Source organism: Halyomorpha halys, unplaced genomic scaffold (genome assembly GCF_000696795.3).
Source record: "Halyomorpha halys isolate HHAL.00 unplaced genomic scaffold, Hhal_1.1 Scaffold934.1, whole genome shotgun sequence".
In the NCBI taxonomy this organism is placed as follows: Eukaryota; Metazoa; Arthropoda; class Insecta; order Hemiptera; family Pentatomidae; genus Halyomorpha; species Halyomorpha halys.
The window spans coordinates 172547-186644 of NW_027104767.1; the positions used below are offsets into that span (position 1 = coordinate 172547).

Below are 14098 nucleotides of genomic sequence, written 5' to 3' on the forward strand. Positions count from 1 at the left end.
CTGACCGCACCCCCCGACAAACTTCTCCAAGTATAAAAATCATTATTACACAATTATAGTTAAAAATTTTAGAATTAGCAAAAAATATGTTGTGCAATTGTGTAAAGCTTCAGTGAGATGTAAAGTCACACAAGTTAAATAGGGATGCAGAAGTGCTATTCTGTGGCCCCTGTTTTTTCATAATTAACGTGATATTATGATTTTATTATTAATAAAAATCAATCAATATTTTACTGGAAAAAATATAAAACGATGTACATGATAAAAAGTGTTTAGATCAAATTAATACTTGTGAATATTATTATTATTATTTTTTGAAAGTTAGAATTTATGATATCTTCTTTTCATACCTAATACAACTCATATTATATAAAATCTTGTTAGGTTAATTAGATGTTTTCTAAAGATGGCATCTCCTCTCTAAAATAACATAAATAAAGTTCTTTAAATATTGTATGTAATGAGACTCAAATGAATATGAATCAAAATTATGTGCTAAATCTAGATAAACAAGCATTCAGATTTAAAACATGTAATAATAAAACATGATATGCAGATATGTAACATACAGAATAGACTTAGAATAGAAACATGACATTAAAGTAATGTATTTACATGTTAGGTACAATTCAGTAAAAAAAAAAAAAAAAAAAAAAAAGGATTTTATTTTAATTCATAATACAATAAAATTAATTTTTTTTCTCGTTTAGTACACATAAAATAACTTTCTAGGTATATGATGTGAAATTAGCCGTGCTTTGAACTGAAATATTTAACGAAGGACTATTCTAAGTAGAATAAAAACATGTAATCACTATTAAAATATCACACTACGAGCTAACACTACCAGAAATAAAACAGTATGGTCAAAAATAATATACCAGACAGTCAGACATGCATTATACATACAAGGCCTGTTTCGATCATTTTCTTCAGCAAGTAATTTCTCTAATTTCTCTGGGAAATGACGCTTGGCACACCAGAATAGTCCTAGAATTGCTAAGACTACAGTGACAGTTATGAGGCCCAACCAAAAAGGTTCCTGCAACATACGTTCAGAGAGCGGTTTGTATGGGATGTGCAGCATACGCCTCTCACAACGGGGACCTGTAAACAAATTAAAAAAAAAGGAAAAGCATTAAAAAATAATATATTAACAGAGCACATCATATATCAGAGCATATATTCTTGAATCATATACAATCCTTATAACTTAAAATTAATTAATAAATCTTCCAGTGAATCTTATTTTCATTTGCAATGATTGATATTTCTGGTATGAAACTTGAAAACATTATGTTTATACTAGCAATATAATATTATAAGAGGGCCTTGAAAAATAGAGGTAATGATATACTTATTAAAACTTGATTAAGTTTCTTGTTTGTTATAAAAGACTAACTATAACTCAACATAAAGCAAAAATAAAACCATTGATTAAATACAAGGTTGTCATTAAAAAAATAAAATAAATAAAAATAGCTATTGAACATATTTAATTAATTTCATTCAGGCTTCATATAGCTTCATATATATATATATATATATACTTGACTTAGTGGGTAATTTTGAAAACTGCTACAATCAGTAATAATTAATAAAATTGAATTCACATGAGGGAAAAATCTATCTTGAAAAGAAATAGAGCCAAGTTCATTAAAATTTTATTGATATTGTAAACAGGTACCTAATTCACCAAAAACTACTTTGACTATCTTCCGTTTAAGAGTATGAAAAATAGATAATTATTCCAATTTATGAAGAAATTCCTGGTGTACAATAAAAAGATTAAGATTGTCTTTTTTTTATTATGAAGAATTATATAAAACAACTGATTAATTAAATGGTAAATGAGCTAATGCACCCTTACTCTGAAGAAAAATTCAACAAAAAAATTTATATTTATTGATAATGGCAATGTAAAAGCTTATGAATAACTCAAAAATATGGCTTAAGCTAAATTGGGTTTAAATTTAAAATACGCTTTATATTGGTTCGGGCCATACCTTCCCACCAAGCATGACAGCGACATTTAAATGCTGTCCTATTGGTCTCAATGCATTCTCCTCTTGAATCACATGGGTTAGATGAGCAAGGTTTTTGAAGAATATCACAAGTTCTACCAAGATATCCAGGTTGGCAGTGACACTTATATCCGGCTGGGGTTAGCGAACAATCTCCAAACTGACAAGGCTCCGTTTCACAGAACGTCAAACCACATAGCAATCCTAAAAATGTGTTTCACATTAGGAATATAAAGTCAAACAAAATATAAAGAGAATGATATATATTTTTTAAATATAATGTCCCAAGAATGAAAATAAATTTACAAAAACCAAATATAATAAAGTATAATACTTATATTAATGATTATAGATACTAATTAAGAATCAACAGAGTAAATGATTGCACATAGACAACTTTTGCAACTAAAAGTGTTGGTTTCTAGTATTCAATTCATAAAATAAGATAACAATCAGCCTTTTATAGCAATTTTTCTATATTGTAAGAATTTTCCTTTTATTATAACAAGGTCCCCCAGATCAACTATCCATCTTTTCATCATTAGTGATCATTAGCCACTTTCAATAAGCCTAATCTTGTTATCTCCTCTGTTTTCCTAGGATTCTGATTTAACAACTTGAAATTATAACTTTTCTTTCTTGATTTCCACGGCACCACTGCTATAGAGTAACTTTTCCTAATTAATGAATCATTAATTACTCACTAAGTTTAGATTCAATATGTTAATCAACAATACCAAGGAGACATGTCTTTGAGATTTATTGCTTCCTACGAGATCCTAAAAAAAACTGTTTTAACATTGCTCAAAACTATATTTACAAATCATTTATTTTTAAATATATAGCACTATTTCAACAATTGATGGCTTAAAATGTAGGACCAAAAAATTGAAAAAGAATATTTTATTAGTTAAGAGACGATCTTTTACACACCTCAGCTTGTCTGTCTCCTATGTTACTATGTTTTCCTTATCATTCCTATCTTAAAACAATGCACCATTATTATAACTTGAGAACTGGAAACAAACTACCACCTTTTTACCTACCAGAACTCTAATATAAACCCCTCCAATGATGATTTATTGGATGAGATATTCATAATAATTTTAACAATGAGCATTAAGAACTAATTATTATTGTTACAATAACCTAAAAAATAAGCTAAGCACAAATTAGATGAATCTAACCTGTAAAATGCCCTGAGCATTGACAGGAATGCTTTCCCACTTGTGATGGCAAACATTTTCCTCCATTTTGACAAGGATTTGGATTACAGCTTTCAACTGGCAGCTCTGGATTTTTTAATTTTAGTTTGTAAGCAGGATCTGGAAAAAATTAACAAAGTAGAAGAGTTTAATAGATGATTGCTTAACTATTGAGTTAAAAAAAAATATTTATTTAATTTTTAAGAGCAAGTGATTTCAACAGTCAACCAAAAATTTAAAATATGAATGTGTTTAAGATAAAATATAATAAAATAAAACAAAATTATGCTTTTCCATTACCTTTTTTTACAGTGACAGTGGCATTGAGCTTCATTCCTACTATTGTATTCCCATAAATTTGTTTAACTCTTAAACTGTTGAGATATGATGAAAAGGTAAGTGGCAGTGAGGCAAGGCAAACAAGCCATATGCTACCATTGTTATCAGCATATGGGTCGATAACTTCAATGAGATTTTCAACTGAAGAACATTTATCTCTGGTATTTTCTTCTACTCCTGGAGAAAATCATGATGTATTAAATTAATGCTTAAAATGTATGTTAAACTCAAATTGTTAACTAAATAAAAGCATTAGATGTTAGCAATTTGTGTTGTTCATGAATTAAAACAAGAAAAAGTTTGTTAACCATGAATTGATTGAAAAAGAAAACTTTATACATACAGTTTATTTTAAAAAAAGTTCAGACATTATTACATGATCTTACATGAATTACTGCTTATAGGTATACTTCTAATAAGGCTTGCAATGAAATTTAGTGTTACTTCATCTGATTTCTTCACTTAACCTGCTCTTAGCTTCTGAAAAGTGAAATTCATGTGGCTACAAGATTAAACTCAGGCTATAAGCTGGCCAAAGCAAACCTTGAATTTTAATAATATCGGGATATTACTGAAATAATTTTATATTCTATGTTCATGGATTAATTAAATCTTCTCCAAATAAATTATAAAATAATCACATCATTTTATATCATAGCTATATTTGCACAAAGAAAACAAACCCTTTCCCTATATCACATTTTTTTTTTTTTTTTTTTCGATGAAAATAGACAACTGTATAGGCTTGTTTAACTATTTTTCCAATCTGTCATTTTCTTTTTCATATTTTAAGTCATGGTTGAAAAACTTCTGATTTCTTTCTATATCTACTTAACAGTAATTCTTATTTGTTCCATATTATTTAGTCTAAACTAAGTTGATTCGGCAATCTCTTGAAAGTGAACTGTTCAAATAACAGTTAACACAATAACAAAACAAATAAAAACAGTAAAATAAAAATTGAACTTATTACATTAGATACCACTTGCAAATCATATTTTACAGAGTAGTAGCGGTATATATGTTTTAATATTTTCTTTTATGTTTGATTTTTGATACATTTGATTTTATCATTACAATTTTGAAATACTTATTTTTATTTTCATAAGTATATTTTTCTTGTGTTCTTGTGTTCTGAGATGTGACTTGTAGAAACAGGGAATAACATTAAATAAAAAGTTTGAATTTGTGGATCTACAAGTAGCTGTTTATAAAATATAAAAAGTAGATCGTGGTTCTCTTTGGCCATGTTTGTACACCCTTGTTATATGCTTAACCTGCTCTTCTTCAAACAATTTCTTTTGTGTTCAGAAATGTAATACAAAATTACAAGTTTTTTAAACTTATAAAAAAAATTCTTTTTTCTTTCTATTTAAATTTAAATATTTGATTTATAATTTTAATCAAATTAGGTTAATAGATCATAGAACAACAACATCAATCACACATTAAATTTATAAATATAAAAGTTTTAAAATTTTTTTATTCTAATACAATATTTTTTTAGTATCATTTTTAACTCATTTTTTTGCCATTTCAAAAACAAAAAAATTATATTAGAATAATAATTTTGTAAAAAGTTTTTATTAATCAGAAGCACAGTTATTTTAATAAATATGGTTGTATACATACCATTGGTTCTAGGGGGCTCATGAAACTGAAGGTGTATAACATATCCGATGGGAGCAATAAGTCGCAAAGTGTAGTTAGTCTGAGGTGGAGGCTCTAAGGGGTAGTTCAGATGAAGGATGAACCCAACGGTCACATTTGTCATTTGCACTACCCTCTCCTCAACAATGGTACCAACTGAAATAATATTAAGTTTATATTTAGATTCCAAATAAATAATTGGAATTTTCCAAATGAAACAATGTCTCTAGAGTGAAGCAATATAATGCATATGTTATATGGATATATAAGTCAGTGTAGATGAAGAAGATATGAATAAATTTAAAAAAAAGTAAATGAAAAAATAAAGTATAAAAACTACTTTTTATGAACATGACTCTCATTCAGACCGACCTGTTTTGTAGGTGGCCCTATAGCCACGACCCTTTGGGTTGTCACCAGTTCGCAAGGTGACCTGCATCCTCTCTACAGCAGAAGCAAAACTACCCTCAGAGAGCAGGCTGCTGGCAGAGTAAGGCACAAGACGTCCAGCGCCTCCGCCTACATCAACAACCAGCCCACCCTTAGGCAGCTCCCAATCTTCCACCTCCAACCAGACTCGCTTTCCCTCTGTTAAATAGTTAAAGAGTAATAGTTCATTTCTCACGATAAGTACTATAAAAATAACATAGTATAAAAAATAGCATCTCTTGGGCACTCACCAGGGGCCAATATCGTAGTGGAACAGTCAAGACCTGACAGGAGGAAATACGGGTAGTTGGGACTCACCAGTTCTCCCTGCTTTGCAGTTGTAGTTTGTAATGGACATCCAGTTACATCTACTGCATGCCATTCCAAAGCAAATCCACCACCAGAGACTGAATAGTCAGAGTGGAAGTGAAGAAGAGCTGAATTTGATGTTGTTACAACATGCAGTCTAATGAAATAATAAAAGAAAAACTTAATAATATTATATCTTAAACAACTTACATTAATGTTAAAGATCATTTTGTTAACTAAAAAGGTAATATTTTAGCTGTTTTATATTTACACTTTCTAATTATATCAATAAACCTTAATTCAAGGACATACTAAAATAAGATGAATTGATTAATCACTATGAATTTTTAAATATTTTAAAAATAATATTGCTCATTAATAAGCATATTTTGCCAAAATTTCATAACTCAAAAAATATGACACCACAAGGACAAATGCATTGATGTAAACTTTTAACTGATTAGTATTGTGTCATTTCAGAGCTTTCAAGGCCAATATTCCTTTTTTTTTCATTATTTATTACAGAAATTTTTACGTTATCCAAAACTTCAAATGCATTGATGTTGAGGCAGCTAAACAATATCTATCATTTATGAATATTTAGCACATATTCACACATATTAAGTAAATACCATTATATATGTATATGCATGTATGTATGTGTATGCAACTTAAACAACTTTCAAGTACAGTTGTACAGTCAAGTACAACAGGAAGTTGAAGTACATACTGCGAGTAAGTTGCAGCTGCGATATTTAATACCAGTCAGTGTAGGTATATATAATATTTATCCATATTTAGTTCTAATGCTCTAATAATGCCTAATAGAAAATGTATTATTATAGTTACCAAATTACTCTTAATGGAAGATCATTAGTTCAGTGTATGTAATTGATTGTAGGAACATGGTAACCACACCTTAAGTTAGAGGATAATTGAAATTTGATAACTAATTAACAGTTGAATTTAGCTACTACACAGCATTCCTTAAGGGGATAAAAAAAAGTTTTTTTTTATTATCAAACATAAAATAAATAAAAAAAAATTTTTTTATCCAACATAAAATAATAGTGAGTAGGACACAAAATGATATTATAAGGTAATGATATTATATTACTGTTTGCCTGAAAATATTTTAATACAATGAATCAGAAATTTATTATGCTTAATGTTTTGTAAAAAAAATTATCATTCTAATATCAAAATAATGTAATCTTATTTTTTATTTAAAGAAAGATTTCTGTTGTAGATTACTTTTGCAGCTGCTCCTTATCATAGTGACCACACAGCCTGGTGGGTGGGTCATCAAGAAGGATCCAATCATACAGGCAGTCTGGTTGGTGCTCCAGATCCATAACCAGGAAATTCAAGACTAGTCTGTGTCCAGGTGGGCCTTCAAGCCTAGACCAGAGCTCAGTTCCGATCGGGTACTGCTCAGGGTAGCCGGGTGATGTCAGCCTGCCCTCAGTTCCATTCATAGTCATATTTAATTCCTTGCTCAAGGTCACCCCTAGCACAGAATATAGCTTAAGAATTTAAAGATAAAAGCAGAAGGAATATTTTAAGTCAACAAGTAATAGATGATACAAATGAGATAAATCATAATAAATAAATATTAGGGATACATATCAATTAGCTGAAACTTTAACAATGGTATAAAAACAAGTTTCTATATTTATCAGGTGTCAGATTTACATAATCCAAATTTTTCGGTTCTTTTTTGAATTTGTATAAAGTAGGGGTCGGGGGTCTCACTTTCTGATGGCCTCCTTGCCGCGGACAGAGGAAGACCCTGAAGACGCCACCCCTAACTGTGCACCATGCAAGATAGGACCTGGCCTGCCCATACCATCACGCCAGAGTCCAGGACATGCTGGCCAGCATGAGGGCCTGAGGGAGAAGCAATCTGTTACGTAAACACAGGCGAAGATTTATGGTTTTCACCATTTCCCCCACTGCACACCTGGGCGAGGGAAGCATCCATAGGACGCAGAAGTAAGCGTGGCAGCGAGACTTCCAACCCAGATAACCCCAGTCACCAGATAAGCGATCACTATTTCTTAATATATGAGACCACCCAAATTTTTGTCATCAGAGCAATAATCAAAATAATTTAAATAGTCTTTTTTGCTAACATACTAATCCAGTTTGCCCCCTCAGGGATTTCACTTGGTCTTATAAATTATATGCATGTTTTGACAGAAAGGTCTCACAATTTCAATACGCTTTGTTCCACACTAATAAAAATTCAACATACACTCGGGATACCTGAAGTAAGAAACGGACAGGTCCCGATGTATACATCAGGAGTTTAAAAAAAAATTGTAAGTATGCTTCTTTGACTAGTGCTTCAGTCTTTAATTTTTTTTCATCATTGAACTTGTTTACAACCTTATTCTGTTCATTTGTGTCAACACTCCAAGAAATTAAGGAACATTATTTTTAATGTTGCATTAAAACTGTTGGAAGTTATTAAAATGCAATTTGATGGAGCATATTTTTCAATCACTGTATTTCTGTTGTAGTTCCAATAAACAAATTTAACAAGTTATATCCATTTCTTAAACTAACAAAAGAAATACACTTCAACTTAATTATTCACTATATCTATTTGAAATTGTGAGGAACATTTAATAACAATAAAAACAACAGAATACATTTTTTTTTTTTAAGTCCAATGACACATTGTTGTTTATTAAAAACGTAATAAATCATCCATTATTTTATTGAAAATACTAAAATTTATACATTTTTATTAATTCTACCTTGATTTTTTTTTTTGCATATGTATCCTCCAACCATATCACATGGCTGTGAAGACCAATAAAGGCCAGAGGAGAGGTCTGCACTAGGAGATTTCATGTATTGCAAACCAAGGCACAGTTCATCTTCTTGAGGTGTTTCATCATTTGTAGTAGCCCAACCTGAACATAAATAGAGAATTTGGTGAGAACTGTGAATTCCACTAATTGTATAAAATGGCATATAGAATTATTATTGAAGGCAGTAAAAAGAAGATTAACTTTTACGACATATTCTTGTAGAAAAAATAGAAATTTCATAAAGGTTTTTACTGTTTTACCTTGAGTATTAGCATCAAGCACACCCTACCAACTTGAAAATAGCTTTATATGGCTTGGTAGTGATCCAAAATCAATGACACAATGATTTAATTGTTATAAAGAAAGGCTATTTTGAATAAAGCAGAGTATATAATCAGCACCAAAACTCAATGGTTACAAAGGATAAAACAATATATGTTTGTAACTTTCTTATTCTTGGAAGTTGCAAAGTAAATCTTATCTCACATCCAATATTTACAGTATGCATAATTATTTAGTTAAACAATATATCAATCAATATTGGGTAATTTTATTTTATTTTTTGAGGGGTAATTTTATAATATTTACCAATATTATATGGGTAATTTTATCCATAGGTAAAAACCAAGTTGGATGTTACAGAACATTAAATAATGTAATATTGAACTATGCAAACTGTCCAAAACCAGCAGAGAGTTTAAAACCATATTCCACAGAATATTATATTATAAGGTGGACAACTCAGGGCTTCCACTTGTTCAAGATATTTAAACCAAACCCATGAATTGTCCTTGACTAACTGATCTTATCTTAATAAATAGAGGTTACATAAAGTTATTTAACATATCTATCACAATACTTTCTTGATGCTTTTTATATCTTTTTGATATTCCATCTAAGAGAGAAAAAATCAAATATGAATCTACCTGGTATAACCCTGGATTGGCACCACATAATATAACCCCCTACCAAATAAGACAGGGTCAAAATTTTCATTTTACTCAAACTTTAGACCAAATACGTCGGTGCTGAGGTACGCAAAAGCAGTGGGTAGAATTTCGAAAAATTAATTTGAAATTATCTAGACACCACCCCACACAGTACCTTTAAAGTTGATTAAAATCGGAATAACGGTCAGCCATTTAGTTATGGGAGATGTAGGAGTGTTCTATCGGGTCCCCAATAATTTGAAAAACCAGAACCTACTTAAGGGTTGAGAACCTACTTTAAACTGTGTAAAATATTACTTAAAGAGGTCATTATATTCCGAATTACTTATAAACGCAAGGTAGGCCAGTTTTCCAAAAATATATAGGTTGTGTAAACATATCAAAGTTGGAAAATTCAGTGAACGTTTTAGATCTCTCATTGTGGAGGTGCTTCGGTCCAAGTTAGCTAAGCTGGAGATATGGTCCGTCCGTGAAGGTCTGAACCTATCTCCTTCCAGGGGCCTAGTTTCAATAACCTTCGGGGAATCTCGGTCTTCTTTCTTTCACCAAAGATAACCAAACCACTCCAGTTGTCGCTTTTCGACAGTGTTGTCCCTCAAGGCAGATACTCCAAGGTCCCTTCGCATCCTCTCATTTCTTATTGATCTCTCCTTGTTTCGCGAGCCTCTCTCCGGAGATACTTCATTTCAGCTGCTGTGACTATTCGAGTGCCAGTCCAGCGGGATCCTCATACACTGCTATAAAGAAGGTTAGGTTGGTAGAACACCATAGTTCTAAAACTTCTAGTCTTAAATTTGAAATATTTTTACTTTTTTAAATTTGTCTTTGTTTTTATTTTACATTTGTTTAATGAATAAATTATTCCGTATAGATATATGTATGTTCATTTCGAGCGTGATTCTGACCAAATCACCTCCGTGCACAACCGTTGGTCTAGTAACAGTACTTTTTTACAAAGTACTGAACTCCTGACCCTTCATGGGATGTGGCAGTACAGATTTAATTTTAATGTTCCTTAATTGAAGAATAAATATAACTTGATTTAAAAATAATAATTATTATTACGCTTCTTCATGTAAAAAAAATATTTATTAAAATATTTTATCATTTTTTTTAAAGAAGTTTTTAAATCTCTATCGGGTCAGAAACTGTAGCGGTTTGAATACAGCCTAGGTAGATTGAACTATCATTTTCTGCTGGATCTGCGGAATAAATATAGTTTTCTCATTTTAGTAAGAACAGGATTGCAAACTTCAGGATTTCACGCACAAACATGTTTTCTTACTCTAAAATATTGTGTTCTTATTGGTACTTGAGTTTTTAGGTTTACTAGTCTTAGAATGGTTGCGTTTGTAAAGTAACTGACAGTAGGTTATCTCAAATAATCTTCAATGGTGACTGCAAAATTGAATAAGTTCTGATATTACAAATTAATAAATTTTAAATTCTTTAGGGGGAGTGGGGAGAGGTCTAATATATGTTAATTTCTGTATAGGTATTAATATTTTTAATTAACGTAAGCACTTCTCAAGGAAAACGAGTTTGATATAAACATTTAAAGGCTTAACGACATTAAACAGCTATTTACATAGACTCTTTAACTTGTCCGCTTGTTACAAATAAAACATTTACTCTCTAGGGAAAGCTTTATATAACTTGCAAGTTCACAAGCTTTGCTGGGGGCGGGTAAATATTTGAAGCTAGGGTTGAGAGATTCAATTTTATTAACTACAGAACCGTCAGAGAGGGGTTAAGCCTATGACAGCGCACTGGCTGCCAGGCACATGTGATGCCCTAAGCTCCACTTATAAAACCACCTCACAGCGGTTACGCCACTCACCCCATCAATAGTTTTCGGTCCCGTTTAGTTCACTTTTTAGGAAACCTTTCAGGTTTAATGAGTTTTTTCTCTAGCATGCTTTGTACTGTGTAGTGATGCAAGGTTCTATTTTTTAAAACTACATTATCAACTTATATTCAAAACTGGATTTTTCTTAACTTGAAAGTGATGGAAATCTATTAAAAAAGCCTATAGTCTCTCAAAGACTGATATCCAATCTATTCGTTTGTATAGCCAACCATCACTTAGTCATTACTACTAGTACCATCACCTAGTCATTAGTGGATTGTTAGTGATGTCTATAAAAAATAATGAAACTTAGCATAGTAATCTGGTGCCTATTGTGTATTATATATTTGTGACCTCCTGTGTCATGTTAATGTCAAAGAATAAAGTTATTTTTATTTAATTTAATATTTTAATATTGAATGATGTTCTACACCATTAATGTTTAATTTCTTGGGACAAGGATCGAGGAAGATCTTTTAGGTTTACTGTATTTCTAGAGCAAGGGTAACTTGTTAGACAGTGATTCACTTGAAGCTATAAAAAATTATTAGAACCTTCTGATTGCTGTATTAAAAAAAAACTGCCAGTTATGCGTTTTAAAAGGAAAAAAATCCTATGTTGTCCTTTAAAGTGTTAGTTGGACATGTAACACTACATACTTGATTTTCAAAACAAGATCCTTTTCCATCCTTTCCGCCAATATCAACATGGAATAACATAACTATGGTGTTTATTTTAATTATTTAATTTAATAAAATTATACAAAAATTACATTGGTCTTGAATGGTCAGCAATACAAAGATAGTAAATGCTGGTAACCGGAGACAAAAGATGTGGGCACACCCTCATACACTATTAATAGTGACTAACATTTTATCGCATTACAAACGCGATAAACTCCGTTTTGTATTGCGAAGATATTATAGTCTCAAATTAAAACGATAAACAAATTTCTACAAGAAAATTTGATAGGATTCCCGATTATAATTTGACGGGAATAAAACGCACTATTACGCGTTTTTCACTCGGCGTTCTGATTTGTTTACACTTTCAAGTGGGGACATCCGACACAAAGGTTAGCTTCGTAGCGTGTTTGGTTCCTTAATTATTCAAATGTCCGAGGGTGCCCCTATATGTAATTTCTCTTATGTAAGAACGACTACCACTCACTCAAAAACTAGTTATTTCATCATGTATGTCTTAGAGATAGGAGAGGTTTCGGAATGAATCTGTTTAGGTCTAACATATAGACAGAAGGATTTTTTCCCGTCCTACTTAATATTTAACTATCCAATAACTGTCTTACTTTGGAGAAGCTCTTTCCCTTAGATAATTTTTATGTACTGAATATTCAACGAGTTAATTCTGACATTTTTGCGTTGAATTATAATTTTATTTCGGTCGACACTATCAAATCAGTACAGTATTAACACAATTGTAATGGATTCCATAATTATAGAGATTATATCAAAACTTTCCAGAGCTAGGCGAAATGATTACAAAATAATATGGCGTAACTCAGTAGATTTCCGACTGACCTCATCAGGATTCATTAGCGATAATTAAGTAAATGGAATACATTCGATCGCACTAACATGGTTTTGTATTCTCTTCTCTTTGACGTCCAGCAATTGGAAAATTAAGCGAGATGTAGTAGGAGTATAGTTAACTCAGTCACTACACCTATTGAATTGGTAATTAACGTTTTGCAATTTATAATTAATCCATCTGTTTGCCCAAATTATAAAGAATAACATCACATGAAGAATGATTTATAACAAAATAAACACATTTATTGATGTCTTATTATTGCACAAAGTAAATTATTTAGCCGACTTCATATGCTACTTTTTTTCTGATGCATATAATAAAATTATAATTTAAACGTTTAAATTTTACAATGATGAGAAGATAGTTGACCGTGGATAATATATATGAAGAGAAGATGGTTGGGGGGGGGGGAGGGTGTAAGAAATTACTTATTTAATAGTGCAAAGGTTTTGTCAAGAATTTCTAGCTTTCTTCTGGGTAAAGCACTGTACTACTAACCTCAAGGACCCAGGTTCGAATCTGGCTGTGGCAGATAAAATAAGGTTCTGCTTCACTGTGGGCTCGGGAGCCCTCCGGAGGGAACCCAACCTCATGAAGTGACTAGCTTTAATTGGGTGAAAATATGGCGGTAGAGTGTGATTCTAATCAAAACTTTCTTGCACAACCGTTGGTCTAGTAATATTACTTCCTTACAAAGTACTGCACCCCTGACCCTCCATGGATTGTAGCAGTACAGATTTAATTTTGTTTTTCTTTAATGCTATTTAGTGCCACGTTATTAACTTTCGTTTTCAGATACGAGATGTTTCTTTTTTAGTTTCGTTTATTGAAACGTTTTATACAACCCAGTCCTTTTCTGATAATTTGTTTTTCCTTTAAATTTCTTCCTACTTTATTGAATTGAAGTATTTATGACTAAAAAGTGGGAAGCCGAAGTCATCCAATTCTCTTGTACAAAGTGTAATATATA

At 31.2% G+C, this 14098-nt stretch overlaps 1 protein-coding gene across 1 annotated transcript in view; it reads right to left on the minus strand.

Annotated features, from left to right (window-relative positions):
- The window catches only part of LOC106687239 (uncharacterized), a gene marked incomplete in the record, with an annotated part of 403205 nt that overhangs the window by 44126 nt on the left and 344981 nt on the right, over nucleotides 1–14098 (minus strand). The window contains 9 exon segments of the mRNA XM_067045014.1: nucleotides 910–1107; nucleotides 2007–2228; nucleotides 3212–3349; nucleotides 3530–3745; nucleotides 5201–5374; nucleotides 5591–5806; nucleotides 5899–6113; nucleotides 7211–7466; nucleotides 8722–8880. Coding sequence (XP_066901115.1) covers nucleotides 910–1107; nucleotides 2007–2228; nucleotides 3212–3349; nucleotides 3530–3745; nucleotides 5201–5374; nucleotides 5591–5806; nucleotides 5899–6113; nucleotides 7211–7466; nucleotides 8722–8880 — 1794 coding nt within the window.